Here is a 19,978-nt window from a genome sequence, read left to right as displayed (position 1 = left end):
TATCTACATTTATTTTCCTCTACTGATATCTTTTTAACTTTGCAAAACCTGTCTGTCTGAGGACATTGCTGGCATGGCTGAAACCTGCATCAAAATTGCATGTTTTTTGCTTAACTCTATGCATATATATATATTCAACACTGCACCTTTCCAGCATATGTACAGTAAGCAACTTTCCCCTGCCTGTCTTCTCCAAAGGCAATTCAGAAATGCAAACATTGAAAATACTATTCTCTTATAGCTGAGAGATTCAACACAGGAACATTGCAATGTTTTGGGATTCTTGAAAAAGCGAGAACTGCCGTGTTGCATCCATGTAACCTAATCAATACATGCAGAATTTGTTGTTTTAGAAAATATGAGCCTAGTTCAGGCTATCTGAAAATGCAAGGCCTTTGGCACAGAGATCTGAGCTCCACTTTAATATACCCTGCCACTAAAGACTATCTGGGCCTGTAGTCTGTTCAAAAGCAAAACATTTGAACTTTTATAGGAGAAAGGAACAGCTGAGGTAATACATTATTAAAATTTCACTGTAATTATATTACCTGTGACTCGCTTTTGAACTTTAATAATACATGGAAATATTTCTACCATTATATGCCTACTCATTTTATATGTTTCCCTGGGAACCAGTTTCTTTAAAATATATCTGGAAATTTAAGGCTCTTTGAATGGTTCTTCTATGTCACCTCCATTCCAGATAACTATAATGCTCTGATAAGAGCATAGGACACTTACTTCTACTCAAAGTATTTGTCCAACTATCTCACTGTGATCTCCTCTGACAGGTACTGTCTCTATACACATCTTTCCCAGCTTAATTTAAGGATGCCATAGATTGAACCTGAAGCTTTTGGTATAATTGAATTTTTGCTCCTCTTACATAATGTATTTATTCATTCACCACCTTCCCAGTGCACATGAGAGAGCAATACATAATTTTTCTAGAGGCAAAACAACTATTTAAATTCAGCTGCTAGTTCCAACTAGAGTAGATCTGGCAACTTCCTAAATCAATACTAAATCAAAGTTCAATTGATTCATTAGATCTCTGATTGGGACTAACTGTTGGATTTCATTTTTATGTCCCCAAAAACAAATGCCTTTTCTGTCTTAAGCATTTTGGTGTGTGCTTCTCATCCACAAATTATTTGTTCTTCTTTGTTCTCACATGTATACAGTAACTCTTTTTTATGTGACATTTGGATATGACAGATACATACAGTCAATTTACTTTTAGCATTTTCAATTTCAATTATAACAATATTCATTGGGTGTTTTTTTTTAAAAAAGATAAATTTATTTTTGTATGTCTTAGAGGAAAAAATAGCGTAAATCACCAAGCAGAAAATAGCACATTTTTGTCACGATTAAACTATAGATGGGTTGTGCCACTTAAAAAGGAATAGGTTGAAGCATATTTTAATTGCATTCGTTCTTTTCTGGTTTAATCCTGTGCATGTTCTTGATTATCTTTTCTTTCAAATAATTTATTACTTTTTGTTTCTTATTTCTTTCTTCATTTGCCTGAATTCCCCTTCTCCCTTCCCTCTTCTGACTATTCTCCCTGGCCCAATCCAGTTCTCTGCCTCTGAAAGCTTCAAAGAATGACAAATCCAGAAGTTTGAAAAAAATGTCCCGGTAAGAATGAAACAAAGCCAACATGCTTTTGTCTCCTCGTGAAATGAGCTCTCCAAACACTAAAGCTTTTGCTTCCATTCTGAAAATAGTAGGGTTTGTTCAGTGTTATGATAAAATACTATTTAAATTAATTTCTTAACCTAAATGCAATGATCTGAATCAGGGATGAGGAACATGTGATCCTCCAGATGGCGTTAGACTCCAAACAACAATATCCAAGACAGCAAGTTGTGAGACAATGGGAGTTTCTATCTGATAACATTTCGAAGAGCATACATTCACCACTGCTTGTCTACTAGAACTAACACTTTAAACAGAAAAAACAACAGCAAAAGAAATAATTCTATGTTCATTGTGTGCTCAGACTTTATTTTAAAGTGGAGTATCTGAACTCCACTCTTAAAATGAAAATTTTTCTATCTGTTGGACACATGCCTGGGGGATGGGATCTCTGCTATTTTGGCAGCGAGTGAAAGTAAATAAATCACAGCACAGCGGACCATTGATATCCATTGGCGTTTTGTGCCAGTATCTCTTGTGCATACCAAAATGCGTGGATACTCAACTTCTCATTTTATACAATGGCATAGTATGATGATGTCCCCCCTTCTAAGCCAAGTGTTATTTTTTATTTGGATATGGATGGGGCTGAAGAAGGATATTTTGCTGCCTATGGCAGAATAGTATATGTCAGACCTTCCTCCTCAAATCAGAGCAACAAGCTTAGTACAAAGGTTGCCTGATGTCTTCTGGATCTAGAAGCAGACAAGAGCACAAGCACCTGTTGTTAGTAAAACTGCTACAATAATTCATTAAGATACGATCAGGGTCCTGCTTTTTCTTATAATCTAAAATCAGTTGCTTGGAAGTAGCTGCGAAGTTGTAAGGCTGGAAAGACTATTATTGACTTCATTGAATTGAAGGAGTGACTTCAGTTTCAGTTAAAGCCAGTTCCATAACAGAGCAGCTCCAAAAGAAGGAATGCCATAAACCTCATCTTGCATGTAGAGCAGGGGCCCTTCAAAGAGGAATTGGACCATTTCTTATATCGTCAATTGTTGATACTCATGTTACAAATGGACTTATGGATTATTTCTTGCTTTGGTATCAGAATACAAATGAAAGCAAATACAAAACAGGATGCTTGAATGATTGCTGATAATATTTTTCACACCACTTAATGCAAATATAGTCCAATGCCTAGTCTTAGAACTTCACCAGATGGCTCACTGACAGAAATATTTTTCTTTCAAAACACAAATTGCACACTTGGCTATACCAAACCATCATCTTTTACCTTGTTCTCTAGCGCATAAAAATGTCTACCACATGGTCCAACTACAGTGATGAGTTTGCTCTTGTAATACCAAAGTGGAACGGACAGTAAAGTATGAGCTTGCATCTCTTTTGACATGCTTTCAATTGCCTGGAGCAGTTATAAATTAGAAATTAACTGCAGAATAAAATAAGTTTCTCCTTTGGGTTTTTTAATAAATATATACAAATGTGTGTTTTCTCTTTACATGATGCTTGTGCTACAGTTAAAATTATAAGTTTGTGGTTTGTTGGGAGGGATGGGGGGGGGGAGACTTCCATAGAATATTAACTCCTGGCCTAGTCTTTCCTGGAGATATTAAGAAAGCATTTGCGCACAATGTCAATTCATGGCATAGTGCTGCATGCATTAAGAGACATGAGTCCATGCAAAATCTGGAACTTACACTGTTATACCATCTGCTTCCCTCAGCCAGTCCAACAATGAAAGTACTAAATCAAAAATTAACAGATACTTGGCTTCTTGTTACATGGACTCTTGGGAAGGGTGAATGATTGGTCATTTTAGGCCAAGTTTACAATTGATATTTTGCTGCCTATTTATACTGACGGCCCAGGAAACTGGAAGAGGCCTTGAAGGAGGTCTTGGACACGTGTATATCTTGAAATTTAGATCAGGAGTAGATGTTGAAATGCTTTACCTTTTCTCCAGCTACCATGTTTCTGCCTCAGCTGTCTGTAAACAATCACCCACCTGGGGATTCCAGGCAGGTATTTACAAAGCTTCAAAGAATGACAAATCCAGAAGTGTGAAAAAAAATGGGTTTGGAATTTAGTAGTGGGAGAAAGTAAACCAATGTGGGAATTTTCAGCAGAAACATAGAGGAGGAAGGAGAATTAATCAGTTCTTACATTTCTCCACTGAACACCATTCCTTCCTAATGCTGTTTTTCAGCACAAGAATCTTACAGTAAATTTATGGTGCATGCATTTGTGTGTAATAGTTATGCCATAAATTGTTAGAGAAAGAGCTGGCTCAAATGCAAAGGTGTGCTCTGCACATGATTTATACATTATCCAGATTAGCAAGCAGATTTAAATGCCAATTTGCTATTGTTAACGTTCTGTTTTAATGATGTGTTTCTAATTTCCAGGGAATTCATCACTTACATGAAACGATCCAGAACTCTTTATGCCTCTTTAACAGAAAGGCTCTGCGATGGGGATCTTGTGATGAAAGACAGTTCAACTTGCTGGAATGGAGAGGATGTAGTAGAAAGGTAATTGTGAAAAATGATTTTCTTACTGTGCATGACTTGCATTTTAATCTTTCCCATTTTTCTGCTCATCTTTCAAAGCGCAATGTATGCTATGCAAGTTTTCAAAATCATCCTCATTTTATTTGTGCTGCAATGAATGTCTAGACTGGGGACACCAAGACATGTAATATCCAGGCTGCAATACAAAGGGACATCGGGCAATAACTCTTCATATGTATGTAATTGGAATTAATTGGTTGGTTTCTGCATTCAGATTTCTCTTATGGGGGGAGGGGAGGATGGATTTCACTGATAATTCTCTCCAAGTAGTATGTTTGTTGGGGCGCAACCAGTTATTTACATTTAAGACTTTCAGTTTGTCATTTATTCCTCGTTGGTTCATTTAGTCTAAAATAATTGTGTCTTATATTATGTTAGTTTGCACCATATTCATTGGGTACAGTGAAACCTCTTCAATGTTGATTAAATCTGTAATCCTATATGCTGAACATCCTATTTCTGATCTTTCTTGATCATGGAGTTGTAGCTGAAAGAAATGTTTATTGTGCCTTCTGGGGTGTAGTGTATGTTGAAAACTGCTAGAGGATCATTATTAGCTCAAAAGAATAGATCCTTGACTGTTATCTTATATTTGTGTGTTATTCAGTTATTTTGGTTAGTTTATACTTATTTTTTTTTTCTGTGTGTTGGTTTTCAAGTTTTGACAAAAGGCTGATTTTAGTGTATTCTGTTGTATAGATATAACTAGAACACAAAGATATAGAAATGAATTAAAAAGATAAGTAAACATACCAGACTATTTTAATTATTTCCTTTGTTTTGACCACTTTGATAGTCAATCTGATCCCTACACAAGCATAGATAATGTCATGATTTTTGTGAAGACTTGAATATTAACAGTTGATATTATAACACAGGATATCTCATTTTTGCGGATGTTGAATGCACCTTTTATATGATAGAGAAATATGTATTATGTTGCTGCTAAACTCTGGTTTCTGATTATGATGTTGGATAAATTGCTGACTTTTATAACTTGTCAAAACTAGAAAGAATGATATGTTGCAATGTTATTTATTTATTTGCTTATTTAATACCCAACTCCATGTGTGGGAGCTAAGGCACATTGGATCAAGGCATGGAGTAAAACAGAAAATGTTAAAATCATTTGTATTATTTAAAAGTTATTAAAGAAAAGTAAGTTATGTTGAATACCGTTTGCTTTCTTTACTCATAGATTCATGACTTGAAAACATTTTTCTAAAAATCCGAAAAGCAAATCTTACTTTGTCATTTTGTATAAGGGACACCATTTTACTACAGCATTGTATATAATGGACTTGAGCATCCATGGATTTGAGCATCCATGGGGACCCAATTCCAGTGGATACTAAGCACCCCCTGTATAGCACTGAATTACAATGGATTTGGATATGCATGGGAGGAATAAACTCCAGCGAATACCAAGGGCCCATTGTATAGCACTTTGAAAACATTTTTGGAAAATCAACAAATTTGCAGGTACAGTATTGAATTTGTTTAGAACCAGTTGAATATATCAAAAAGGTCAAGAATAATTTATAGAAGAGATAAGCAATGATAAACATAACTATTGGGAGAGCAAACTAGAGGAGTACAGATGTAACATGGCCTACCACTTAATTACAGTTAGTGCCAACCATTATTTGCAGCTGGATTTAATTAGCAATTTCTAGTTAAAAGGGAAGCAGGTCAGTGTTTGCCATGATTAAGATATGAACTAATGTAATCCTTAACTATGGTTAAAAACAATTACAGAGCCATGGGGAAATTCAAGCAATGGGAGGGTAGAATTAGATAAAGGATTGGTCTGGTCCTAATTGGGGTCCCTTGGCAAAGGGGTGGGTCATAAGTCAACCCTGGTGTAGTCACTTATGTTGGCAACAGTAGTGCCAGTTTTTGGTGGCTATTATAGATCAATCTTTCATATTCCTAATATAGAGTTGGGTCTGATCTTTTTAAAAAGTGCCTTGGAAGCCAGATTCTCCCTGGAAGATACTGCATGCAATCCCAGTGTATAGATTGTATTTCTTTTTCTCAAAGTGAAAAGCTAAATTGTTTCTGTATTGGTTTGCGGTTAGGGAGAAATGACATAGATGAATGTCCTGTCTAAGACTTCACGCTGAACTGATTTTTGGCTTGGTCCAAATCCAGATCTAAACTTGACATGGCAGAGTCAGGCACATAAATGTAACAAACACTGTGTGACCTTTGTAACTTTTGCAAAGATCATCTCTGTCCCTGATGGCATCACAGCATGGAAAGCTTTTGAGTGTTTACATTTGGCACTCTCTGTGCATGCTTTCTTGCTGTGCATTCTGTTTACAGATCCTTAAGGAATTCTTTCCAGGCTTGTTTGCTTCAGATTCATTTATTGTTCTTTTTACCTTACTGGAAAAGACTAAGGATTGTTTTACAAAAGAAATCTTGAGTTGAGAGTGAGGTGGAATACATTTCTTTAGGGCATTCTGATCAGGAGCCCACAAAATCACAAAGGTTTTTGCAAAAGGGTTACTTTTGAACTAGAAACAACATATTTTGTGTTTTTTAAATCTTGTAAACATGGTTAATATAACAGCTCAAGTGTGATAATGACATAATGACTGTGAGCACTTCTCCCATGGAAATTCTTTACTTGAAGCTTGGTATATTGTGTATGAGAGAGAGGGAAAGGGGCTCCCTACATCCTCCATGGAACTTCAGAATACTAGGTTGCTGTTAAATAGATTTGGCTAGGAAACTTTATGGTAGAGTTGTCATAAGCTGGAGTTGTCAAATCCAGCTTATGCCAACCCTTGTCAAATTTATTCAGAGAACATTTGCTTCTGTCTTCCTCTTGGCCTGTGACTTGCCCAAGATCACCTAGTGGATTTCCATGACTAACTGGGTTTAAACCCTAGACTGTCAGAATTCCAGTCCAATACTCAAAGTACTCCTACATGCTGACCCTCCAAAAAAAAAAAAAAGGCAGCAGGTGCACTTTGAGCAACTGTAGTCTCATGTTGAGGCCATATGACAGTGTGCTTTTCTTAAAAGTCTGATAAAGACTGAAGTTGGGAAAACTTATTCTTTTGAACTACAAATGCCTGAACTACAACTGCTTGAATTTTCAAATTGCATGGCTAGCTGTCTCTCCTTTCCCCAGCTCTGCTGACATAACTTCCCCAGGTTTTCTAGTGATGGAATATCACTAGAAATTCTGTTTTGGTATTAAGAGTGAGGCACCACTAAACCAGCACTGTTGACACAACTTTGTACTTGCTTTTGTGGATTTGTTGTGCAAAGTAAGAGCAGACTCTTCTCACAGAAGTGAAATAGTTTGTTCCTCTCTACCACAGAGAATTGATTAAGAATTGGCCATCTTCCAGCATATCTCCTTAGAATTAATGGTTTAATGTAGTTTAGTTGAATTTAGAGATTATGTTTTTTTCTCCTTCTACCATCATCACAACAGGGCTGTTAGTTGCCCCTATAGTACTAAAGTGACACCTAGTGAAAAACTATAACCTGGCATATTTAAAATATAGTCAAAGGAAGAGAGTGATAAAGGCTTAAAGAGTCCAAATGGACTGTTTTTCTCATTTGAAATTCTGCCCCCATCACTCCGGCCCAGTAGTGGCTAACCAAGTAATGTTGATAGGTATAAAGGGAACAGGCAAATACATATCCCTTTTAAACTGGAGATTTTGAAAGCTATTGATAGGCCTGTTTTGAAAACATAAAAGCCCTGATAGATCAGATCAATCTAGCATTCTGTGTGTTCACACCAGAGCTCTTTCTAGTTGCCAGTCACATTCTCATGCAAAGTCTGGATATACGTAAGGATTAACCCATATGAATGGCCCCGGTGGCGCAACAGGTTAAACCCTTATGCTGGCAGGACTGCTGATAGTCATGCAGTGGGTGGCTTGCACAATGTTCGACCTTATTTCTCTCACAGTTAGCAGCAACTTCCTGTCACACATCGGGGGGGGGGGGCAATGCCAGCTAGCTTATAGAGTTTATCAACAGGTGTAGGTTTAAGGCATCATGTGATTATTCTACATGTTTCGTTCAGTGTTATGTCCACCTGCTTTGCATGGGCATACTTGTGCCAGACAGGACAGGCATACTCAGCAGTTTTAAGTAAGACAAGGCCAGGGCTGATGTTCTTATTAATTGTGGGTCTGCACCCCATACACTGCCAGTAAGTTTCCACTGGATGTATTGCGTGCAGCTACTTTGTGCTTGGTATTCATGCAATGTTTCCTATATGTTAGTGTTCGATCTAAGGTGACATCAAGATATTTAGGATGGAAACAGTGTTCGAGCTCTTGGCCTTCCCAAGTAACTTTCAGTAAATCCCAGAACGGTGCCATCATAGGAATTAATCCACATCAACTTCAGTGAAGATTCTGCACTCTTACTAAGGTGATCAATAAGGTTTGACTGCAATCGCATTTCAAAGGATGTCATTTCCTAAAGATTCCCTTTATATATTTTTTTCTCTCTAGTCTGAGTAAAGGCCAGAATTGAAAGCATCACTTAATAACTTTTCTCTTGGGGTGGGCTCAGAACCCTCAACCTTCCTCTGTCCTTTCCTTTCCTTCAGGGGTCACTTTTGGCAGGATACCATAGAAATTGAGGTTTCTCACTTCACCCCAGAAAGATAGTGACCTTGATCTGAGATTTTCTTCAGCTTTAGGAGGATTTTAAGGATTTCACTCCATTTCTGTCTCTCCCTGTTACAAAAGCAGGGAGAAAAGGGCATGGTAATTGATGAGTTTCTTTCGATGATGTTACACAGTACAGTTTGCACCACCCATACCCTGATTCAAACCACCAGGGTTTCCCTAAACTCATTAGTCCCCAGAAGAAAGTGTTTCTCTGATCATCTTGATCATCACCATGAATCAAAGCAAGGCAGATAGGTTAGCTCTGTAACCTTTCAACAGATCAGAAAAGTGAAAGGATTTTTTTATAATGCACAACTAAAACCGCCCCATCTCATTCATTAGTGGTGATGTTTGTTTTTATTATTTTATCTTTTTTTGTTATTATGGTGTTATATTGTATTATGGCATTTTAATTTGTTTATTTTACTTGATTGTTGTGTTGATACTGTTTATTTAGTTATTTATACTTGTTTTAACTTGTCATACCTTGTTTCTGTTTTTGGGCTTGGCCCCATGTTAGCTGCCCTGAGTCCCTTTGGGGAGATGAAGGTGGGAGGCCGGGCTGTGGGGGGCGGGGGCGGGCTGTGGAGCAGGCTGTTGAGCAGCTGCAATAAATCACTCTGACCATGAGGTCATGAGTTCAAGGCCAGCCCGTGGCAGGGTGAGCACCCGTTAATTAAAAATAAAAAATAGCACCTGCTCATTGCTGACCTAGCAACCTGAAAGATAGTTGCATCTATCAAGTAGGAAATTAGGTACCTGTGATGACTCATGGGCCATGTAGTCCCGTTCCTAGTACTATTGTGGCAGATGAAGAGGACAACTTGGGTTTCCCACCGTTTCAGCCAGAATTGGAGCCCTTGCACCTGCAAGATGTTTGCCCACAAGAAGTCAGCCAAACAAGCCTTGAGCAGAAATCTCCCCCGTTTTCTCGCCGGGATAATTATAATCGAGATAGAGGCGCTAGGGAGGCGAATCGCAGAAGCGCCAGAATTGCTGCCAGACAATTAGCTGATTAATCCTGTTTCCCTTGGGAAATCTTAAGGAGTCATGCATCTGGACACAGTATGGGTTTCATTTCTTATTCCCCAGGGGAAGTGTTCCTTGGCGGGAAAACAAGATCCTATATAGGTGTTTAACTGCAAGGGAATCCTTGCGGAGTCAATTCGTCAGCTTCGGGAGTGAGATCGTGTGTGGACTACGCTACTCCTGTTCCTTGTTTCCAGGACCTTGTTCTTGTTCCAACCCTGCCTTGTTCCACGGACCTTGCCACGGACCTCGCCACGGACCCTGTTCTTGTCTCTTGCTTCTTGTTGCCTCGAATCAAGCCTTGTTGCCAAGAATCTATTTGCTCTCCAGCCTTGTTGTCAAGCTCCATTGGACTAAAGGACCCTGTCATTTCCCCACACTTTGCTCGGCAAAGTGTGTGTTTCGGTTATTGGATTATAACTTTGGACTCTAATATCTCATATTGGACATTAATTTCCTGGACTATATTTGACCTTTCTTGAAAGGTCTACTTCTGAACTTTATTCTTCACCTGTTTTTATTGACTGTATATATTCCTTTAATAAAGATATTAGATAGATTCTGGTCTCTGCGCATGGTTATTGGTGCTCTGCAGCCTGGGTCTTGACAGTACCACTTATAAAAGTGGGAGGCAAGTTTAACTAATTTACGACCTGGAATGAGGAAGTGCCATCAGAGTGGATGATGAAGCAGCTACTCCCCCCTGTGGCCAGAATCGAACATCCCCTCAGGAGAAGGTTAAATTGCCTCTGCGTTTGTCTGTCTCGGTTTCTGTTTGATGTGTTTATGGGCATTGAATGTTTGCCCTATGTGTGTATAATGTGATCCGGCCTGAGTCCCCTTCGGGGTGAGAAGGGCGGAATATAAATACTGTAAATAAATAAATAAATAAATAGAAAAATAATTTATTATTATTATTATTATTATTATTATTATTATTATTATTATTATTATTATTAGGCTAGTTGATGGCAAGTGAAATTCAATCCAGGGCTACTCTTAACCATTACACTATAGTAACAACTTTAAACAAGTGGGTTACAATATTTAGAGCAGAATGGTTGTAATTACAGTAGAGTCTCATTTATCCAACACTCACTTATCCAACATTCTGGATTATCCAATGCATTTTTGTAGTCAATGTTTTCAATACATCATGATATTTTGGTGCTAAATTCATAAAATCATAACCTAATTTGTTGTTTAATACGCTTTTCCTTAATCTCTCCTTATTATCCAACATATTTGCTTATCCAACATTCTGCCGGCCCGGCTATGTTGGATAAGCGAGACTCTACTGTATTATTATTTACCTATTAAATAAGTTAGGTATCTTTTACATGATTTTTCTCTTGCCGGCCTATCTCCTGGTAGTGATTAATGTTATTCCAATAAAATGAAATGTAACTCCCATATGCTCCTTAAATAGTAGCAGCTGCCAGATTTGATTTAATGTGAAATTCTAAGTACAATTGAATATACTGATTTGTTTTGCAGAACTTAAATCTGCTCTCTTTAATGACTGACATGTTCTACTATTTATGAATATTGTGTCATATTATTTCATTTCATGCTTACGTGATGCATTATTTATAAATGCTACTGTTTTTCTAAAGAGCATAAGTATCAATTAGTGGATGCCATAAATAAATATGGTTTACTCTGCAGACAACTTTATTAAATGCTTAAAGGAACGATGAAATTAGAATCATTATGCTCTCCATTTTTGTTTTTGTTGAAGTAACTTAGAAACAGAGTTTATGAGAGATCAATCTATGTATATGAATTATCTGGTTGCTGATACAAGATCAAGGATCTATCATTATTTATTGTAGTTGGTACTTTCACACAGAGAGTTCATAATTGTCTTGATTTGAATAGCAAAATGTCTCTTGCTATATGCATTTATTTAACTCACAATATGTAGAACAGAAGATGTGCTGGGGCATGTTACCAGGTATGCTCTCCGAGCATGTATATGAACTCATGTGAAAAGATTTTTTGGTTTTATCATCAAATGCCTCCGGAAGACTGAATAACCCATATCCACTCAGTGAATCATACAATAAATAAAATATAAACAATGGTTGCCCTGAGAAACAAATATTATGACACATTAAATGCATATGACAATTAACTAGCTACACAACATAGTTACTTCAGAATAGATGAAAATAATATGAAAAAATATTTCAAAGCGAATGAATGACCACTTTCTCAAGTATTCAGCAGTCCCTTATACCTTTGGATCCTTCCACTGGCTGAGGATTGGATTAGGTGACACTTCCAATTGTACAATTTTTGGACTGCTTAGATTACATAGAATTACAAGATGGCAGGTGGAGATCTCAGTTTTCTCATAAACTCATTTGGTTACAATCCTGCTCCTCAGGATTGTTGTTTGAGTAAACTCCATCTTCATATGACTTCTCAAGTGAGCACAATGCATCATTTGGTATCTTAGCTCTCTATATGGCTTCTCCATAGCATTCCAATGAAAAATTGAGGATATGTTAGTATGCTCTGGCATTTGCTAAGGCTCCACGAGGTTCACCAAGAAACTCTATCCTGGGCACTCAAGAATGGCTTTACTCCAGTTTACTATGAGAAATAACAATAGTGACCACTGTTCAGTAAAAAAAGAAATAAACCAAGTAATAAATCTTTAGTCATTAGCAGGCAGTTTACATAAGAAAAATCTGGGTCTCATAATAATGCAATGGCAATCAGTAAAATTTAAAAAAAACTTCAATAAATCATAAATGGTAATCCAGCTCTACAAATATGAAACTATGAGAATATTGTTATTCTTTTGTATGCATTGATTCCAACATTCATGGCTTGGAAATATATTTTAATCCTAAAATCAAACCCTAATTTTGCCTTTTTATATAAGGGGTATCATTCTAAATAATGAGGTGGGAGCATCTGTGGTATCCACAGGAGGGATGGGGTGTTTTTGGCTAAATAGAGCAGATAACAAGGGACCGCTGTACGTAGTGAAGAATTTCATTTGCTCAAACTCAATATCAAAAAGATAGAGCTTTCAAAACCATTTGTATGGGCTTAACAAGTACTGTCAGACAAGAGAGAATCTTTTGCCTTTGCAGTCCTTTGCTTTGAGCAAATCTGCTGCTCCCTTCCACTGCAGAAGAAGAATGGCGCCATTTTATTTAAATAATTGAACTAACACAGAAAATCTGTTAAACTGTAAATGAACTATCTAGTAGCTTCCCCCTCCATGTATGAAGTTTCCAATTACTTCCACTGCTTCGCTTTGAGTGTTTTAACAAAATTCTTAAGTTAATAGCCAAGAGTTGAGTTATATGATTATAACAAAAGTCAGAGTTACCCAGAAGCTCACCTGTAATGTCTATGTCATTACACAGTTACTAAAAGAGAGTTGACTCACCACCCTCATTTCCCTCCTAAAATAATGAAGGACTGGATTCCATGTGTCTAGGTTTTGGAATACGTAATCAGAGTGGTGGCAGCAACGATTGATCATTAAGTGCAAAATACCTCCCAGCGTTTTCTACCTTAAAGGAAAAATAGAACATGTGCATCTCCATTGTATCCCTTAAAATGGCCAGACAGTCTGCAACTTCCCCAAGGGTGCAGACAGGTCAGTTTCTTTGTCTGTTTCTGCCTGGACCTTATTCCAGATGCTTACAGTTGAGATCAAAACATGAGAGCATTACATTTTGAGACTACTGCTCCCAGAGAGGATGGCCAGAATCCATGGAACCCATATTGGTAACTTTCAAAAGAAATCAGAACTTGGAAAATTTGTATTTTTTGGATTACAGGAGCTGGTACCATGCCCATTTGCAGGGAAAGGTTGTAGAACATATTCAAAAAATGAAATCAAAGCCACCTGTCATGAGTGCTTTGATTGTGTGTTCTCGCATGGCAGGGGGTTGGATTGAATGGCCCTTGTGGCCTCTTCCAACTCTATGATTCCATTATCTGTACATTCAAGTTTTCACATCTCTCATCCTTGCATATTTGAGCGTAGCTTCTGTTGTGACCCTGTGCTTGCTTTTGCTTTCAGATCTCATCACTCCTTTGAGCCAGTTGCAGCTGCTACAATGTTGTTATTATTATGTTTATTTATACCCCGTTTTTTCTCTCCACAAGGAGACTCAAAGCGGCTTACAGTAAAAACATTTCAATATAATTTAAAATCTAAAAATATATAAACATTGAAGCAGAATTTAATATAAATGGTATCACAAATATACAACTAAAATAGTTAAGAATATAATCAAAGCTAAAAACCACAGCACCCCCAACTTGATCTTAAAAACCTTCTTCTTTGAAAGCCTGCCTGAACAAAAAGGGTTTAGCCTGCCGCTGGAAGGACAGCAGTAAGGGGGTCATTCTGGCTTCCCTGGGCATGGAGTTCCAGAATCGAAGAGCAGCCACGGAGAAGGCCCTCTCTCTCATTTCCACTGTCCAGGGTTGAGATGGGGGTGGGACTGAGAGAAGGGCCTCTCCTGAAGATCTTGGGGCCTGGACAGGTTCATATAAGGAGCTGTGGTCAGCCAAATAGCCTAGATTAGAGCCATTTAGGGTTTTAAAGGTCATAACCAGCACTAGTTACCAATCGGTAAGGAAAGTGCTTCCATGGAACAAAGTGTTCTGTGTGTGTTTTAACCATGATTTGATAATAGCTGTGTTCTTTTTTTCCCAGTGGCCCTTGTATAATGAGCAGCTTTTGACTATGAGACCATTTGTGGAATGATACCTTCTAAATTAGTACTCCTACTCACACTGAGACATTTTTTAAAACAGGCTTTAAAAGATTAAACACTTTCGGAAATTCTATCATACTGGTGAAAGCATATTGGTAGGGAATTATTTTTACTGTATAGTTAGATTAAACCAGAGCTTTCCAAACATTTCATGTTGGTGACAAACATTTTTGACATGAATTATTTCTCAATGCAGTAATTCAGTCTTACTAGCAAGCTGGAAGTTAAACCCACCCCTGATAAGAGATATGGGACCATACATTAATTGTAATAACAAAATGTATGAGAACACAACATATATCATGAAAACTTTTCATTTGTGTTTAAAAATATATGATTCCAAGATTTTTGTCTTTTCTCCTTTCATTCATGAGATACACCTACACACTGCAGCTGACACATGACATGTCATGACATAGGACTGAGTTAGTCCTGGGTTAAACAGAAGTTAGGCCTGGATTAGACAGAAGTTAGGAATAGGTTATGCACAAATTAGGAATGTTTCTCTGATTACACCTCCCAGAATCTTCTAGCCAACGTGCTCATTGGTCAGCTTGACTGGGAGATTTTGGCAAGTTGTAATTGAAAACAGTAACTTTCCCCAGATGTAAGTCATATGATCTACTCATTTCATTGATTGCAAGTATAGCAGCATTTCCTTTGGCTTCTAATACACTTCTAATGCTATCTCTTTATTTTAACTGAAACTCCAAAACATAAATTTGAGGACTGTATACAAAATGTGTTTTCTTCTTGTAAAAGCCAGCAACAAATTTTGTGAAGCCAACATGACGTAAGGTGTTGTTATGTTATGTTGTACCATTGTCTCAGCAGCAATGATACCCTCTCCCCGATGAACCCCTTAGAAGTGTGAAAGCCCTTCATGCAGATGCACCGAGAGGAGAACGAAAAGCTCATAATCTGAGCTTGCTACTACTATCTGCCATTTAAATACTACATTTGGACCCAAACACAGTGTGGAAGGATTTAAATGTAGGTTCCCATCACATCCATTGAGATTCCAACATTGAGAGCAATACTGCTTCATGGGTTGTGGCTAACTGAGCTTGACACATGACATGTGACTCCTTTGATAGTGAAAGCACTTATTTTAGGCTTTGATATAATACAGTAAAACTCACTTCTTGCTTTACATTTCCCAAGAAATTTTGATCTGTTGTGTTTTCCTGCATATGTACAATCTAGATTGGGGTGGTTTAGAGACAAGGGGATAGACAAGTTGCTGGGGTAACAAATTGCCATTTTGTTTACATGTCCTACTTGCTAGCATGTATGCTTTATATAACATTACTGATACTTCAAAGTTTTGTGTGTGTGGATGCCTCAATCCCTGTTTCGATTAGGAGAGGGATGGTTTGCCCATGAGTAAGAAAGTAGGTAATCACTATTCCCCTACCCTTTACCTAGGCCATCTCCAATCTCATCTGCTGCTGCATCTGTGGAGAACATGCCCTCCTCAGTTAAAACCTCATCACAAAGGGTTAAAGTTGGTGGAATATGCCCGTTTAGCTCAGGTCACCCACAGAGCCCACTGGCTCCCCTCAAATGATGCCGGCAGAGCTCCGTAAAGTGAAATGGGGTGGAGCCAGCATGGGCCACTGGCATGGCAACATGGGAAGCTTCCCGTGTTGCCACTGGAATCCATGGGGGGGAAGGCAAGCAATCAGTACTTCCCCTCATGGGATCGCCCTTTTATGGATTCGGGCGATGTGGGGTGCCGGGTTCCCCATTCCCCCTCCCCCGATGATGTGTAGTGACTCTAGCGGCTGTGTCAGAAGGTTGTTAAGCAACAGTATGGCCATGACAGCCCAGAGGGTTGGTAGTAGTGGCCATATACCATAATGGTGACAACGGTGGCCAGAGGAGCCAGCCCGAACAGTGCAGCAGAGTAAACTGCTTATTCCAGAGTAAATTGCATATTGTCAAGTAAACCACTAAAACTAGTGCTGATTTGAATTTGTGGTGTGGACAGCAATACCATTTTACCAGGAAGGCGTGGCATCAACTGATTGAATTCAGAGCACTCTGAAGCTGAATAATCTGATTGCAGCTGGTTTTGTTTTTCACTTGTGTCTGTTTGCCTTTTTGTGGTATAGACAATATTTTGCATGATGGTTGAGGGAGGTTTTACATAAGTGCCAGTACTGTACTGGATATTGAATGGGAAACTATGGCTGTCATTAAAAATTATTTTTGAGCTGCCTCATAAGAACATAAGAGCTGAGCTGGATCATTTTAAAGGCCTATCTAGTCCAACATTATGTCAAAACAGTGGCCAACCACAAACAGAAGTTAATACTAGCTCCCTACGTTGAAACAGAAAAAGAGGTATGAAGTATCCGTACTTCAGAAATCATTGAAACTGTTACAAAATCTTGTTCAAATTTTTTTTAATCTAATCTGTATCATTTAAAAACTATTTAATATGCATAGAACAATGAGATTTTCTCAATCTGCCCTAAACTGAACTGGGAGCAACCTTTTGTCCAATTATTTGCAAATATTTGCAAACAAGCCAGAAGCATCTGGGATAGTTAGGCATAAAGAAGGGAGGCAGTAATGTCTTGAATCCATGTGGTATTTTTGTAATTCTTTCAGTGCTAGATATGTGCCCCAATATCTGCTTTTATTGTAATGCTGCCAGAGCCTTTTGGTGTGTTTCCTCCCATCCTCACACAACAATGTACTAATGCCGGAGTTGTGTAATTGCCAGCATTGCGAGATGTAGGGCAAAGCATTAGAGGTGGGGAGGGATGCTTCATTTGTCTTGTGCTTTTAAATATGTCATCTTCAAAAAACTTTGCTAGGGAAGGGGCCCAATTTATACTTTAATAGGGTAGTATTTTTCTTACTTTTTTAACAGGAGTCATTTAAGATTTGTTGAGGTTTCTGAATGAGAGTACCAATAGTAGGAAAGAATCCCTGAAAGACTGCCGATTAGTTATTACTAAGTGCAGCTGCTAGAGGGAATTAAGAGTTTACTAGGACCTATTCTAAAAATGGAATTAAAAATTTTGGATGTATATATCTGCTATTTATGTGGCTGGAGACAACCATTTAAATTCCTCCACTATGCCTCTAAGCCCAGGTATATTACTGCTGGGACCCAGGGGCATTCTGTAATCAATTACAGAATTACAGAAACCAGCAAGCTGGCTATAAGATCTTTTTTCCCCTGCTGCTTGAATCTTGTGCAAGGAAAACCATGGGCGGTGGTGAACAAAAGAAATTATATATAGTACCAGAAAACCGGTTTAAACGCCCATTTCTCCCTACCCTGATCTTCTTTAGTTTTTGTGTATCTGCATTGTGTATCTCCACTTCTCAAGGGTTTCAGAAGTACTCATTGTTACTTGAATCAAATGTACTAGCCATTCAGAAGTATCCATTACTGCTTGAATCAAACAATCTTTGGAAAAATCCGTTTTTGTTGGCCCAGGAAGATACCTTTGTTACTTTTCTCCTAGTCTTTCTCCTTTCTCCTCCTTTCTTTGTTCCTTTGAAATTTTCTTCAGCTAAAGTTCTATCTGGATGAGAGCTTTTTTCAACTCACTGGCACTCATTTTGATTAAAGAGGTCTCTAGCAGTGCACTGCTCGATTCTTAAACCACAGTTTCTCATAAATGTACACAGGGAAGTTATGGCTTAAGGGGTCTTTTAAAATCCAAGATAAAATATGATTAAGCATCCTTTGAGAACAAATAAAGCACTCTAAACATGAACCCAAGTCCTTAATGGTATACAAGGATTCATTCATTATATACATATGAATGAATAGGTTGAGACTTGCAATCAACATAAATAAGTTTGCACTTCTCAAAACATCTACTTGATGTTTATGCATCTAAAAGTAAATTGAACAGATTTGTTCTTAAGCTGCCAATGTCATTATGTTTAGTTGTAACTGTTTAAACTGGTCATTAATGCAGGTTAAAAACACAAATGTTCAATTCATATGTAGAATTCAATAAAACATTTAATTAGAAACAGTGAGCGGCTGTATTAGCATTATAACCCAGGATGTTTCCAGTTTTGAAAGTGTCTTGGAAAAGCAAATAATACAAGTCACCAACATGGTATCTGTTTTTCATGTTTAATATTCCACAGTGACCCTACATCAGGTGGCATTATATAGAATTTAGAATTGCATCAGGCTCCCAGATACGATACAATACCTTGAGGAATCAAAACCTGGCATCATTGGTGGAGCTTACTGGGGCCTTGGGCAGGGATACCATCTCACAGGACTCCACCTTTTAGTAGCCAAACGAAAGTATGCTTCAAATCTGATAAAAGACTACATCTTCCTTCCTTCCATCCAGATATCTATCAAATTTATATTTTATCTGTTCCTTAGAGTGAAATTCATTCTGTTTTATGTGGTACAGAAGCTAATACCTGCATGAAACCCAAAAGCAAAATGTGCAACCTGCTTCATCACAAAGACCAGGCAAAGCATCCCACTTTGCCTGGCTTTGCCAAGAGGGGAAGCAGGGTGAATTCGTGACAGCTCCCTCTCGGCGACACTTTCCCCATCACATAGGGGAAGTGTCACCCTCTCAGCAAGGCCCCATACTGGCTCCATTGGAGTTAGCACAAATCTCCCAGTTGGGGGTGGGGCCTCTGTCGGAAGTCACACAAAGTCATGTGATAGTGGGCATGGGGCTCTGTCTATTAGACGGCATGAAAGTGTCCTAGGGTGCTAAATTCCCCCCATCTGATGAAGTCCTAAAAACTCTCTCCCACTTGAGAGGAACTGACATTCAGAGGCATGTTTCTCTGATACAATTAATAGTAGCCACTGACAGTGTTATTTGAGTAATATTTACCCTTGTATTTTGAAATAGCCAAAAAATCCTACTTTCATCTAGCTAGTACCAACTTCTAGATTTGATTCAGAGCATGGAAGTGACAACAGATGGAACATTTAGCACATATTTAGATGTGGGGCACCATCAAGTGATGAAATATATCTGTCCGTCATAACACATAATTTTCTTTTTTTTTAATGTATTTTTATTGAGATCTTTTAATACAATGCTTAAAAAAACTGGGGAAAAATCACATTTTGGGGAAGGGGTGGTGTACTGGTAAGGGGAGGGAGGTAAGGGAGGGGGTACTTCATGCAAGAGGGGGGAGAGGAGAGGGTAGAGAGGGAGAGGGTGTGAGGTGGAATGATTTAAGAGTGTGTATTCTTCATTTGTTTAACTCTGCAGATTTCATCATCAGATGACCATTCCTCTTATGACGAGTGTCCCGATCACTTTTGGGTGTTTCC

General features: G+C 38.2%; 1 protein-coding gene across 5 annotated transcripts in view; it reads left to right on the top strand.

The window, feature by feature from the left end:
* The window catches only part of LOC100558465 (glypican-5), a 500,734-nt gene that overhangs the window by 194,968 nt on the left and 285,788 nt on the right, over positions 1-19,978 (top strand). For 4 of the 5 annotated variants that reach the window (XM_062976534.1, XM_003218342.4, XM_062976538.1 and 1 more), the window contains 2 exons: positions 1,585-1,644; positions 4,074-4,199. In XM_062976534.1, the coding sequence (XP_062832604.1) occupies positions 1,585-1,644; positions 4,074-4,199 (186 nt within the window). The remainder of the gene's footprint in view (positions 1-1,584; positions 1,645-4,073; positions 4,200-19,978) is intronic. The other variant, XM_062976535.1, reaches the window with a different exon arrangement.

The sequence above is a fragment of the Anolis carolinensis genome, chromosome 3, assembly GCF_035594765.1.
Source record: "Anolis carolinensis isolate JA03-04 chromosome 3, rAnoCar3.1.pri, whole genome shotgun sequence".
Lineage (NCBI taxonomy): Eukaryota > Metazoa > Chordata > Lepidosauria > Squamata > Dactyloidae > Anolis > Anolis carolinensis.
The sequence above is the reverse complement of the archived record's forward strand: the minus strand, read 5'-3'. Positions and strand labels throughout refer to the sequence as shown.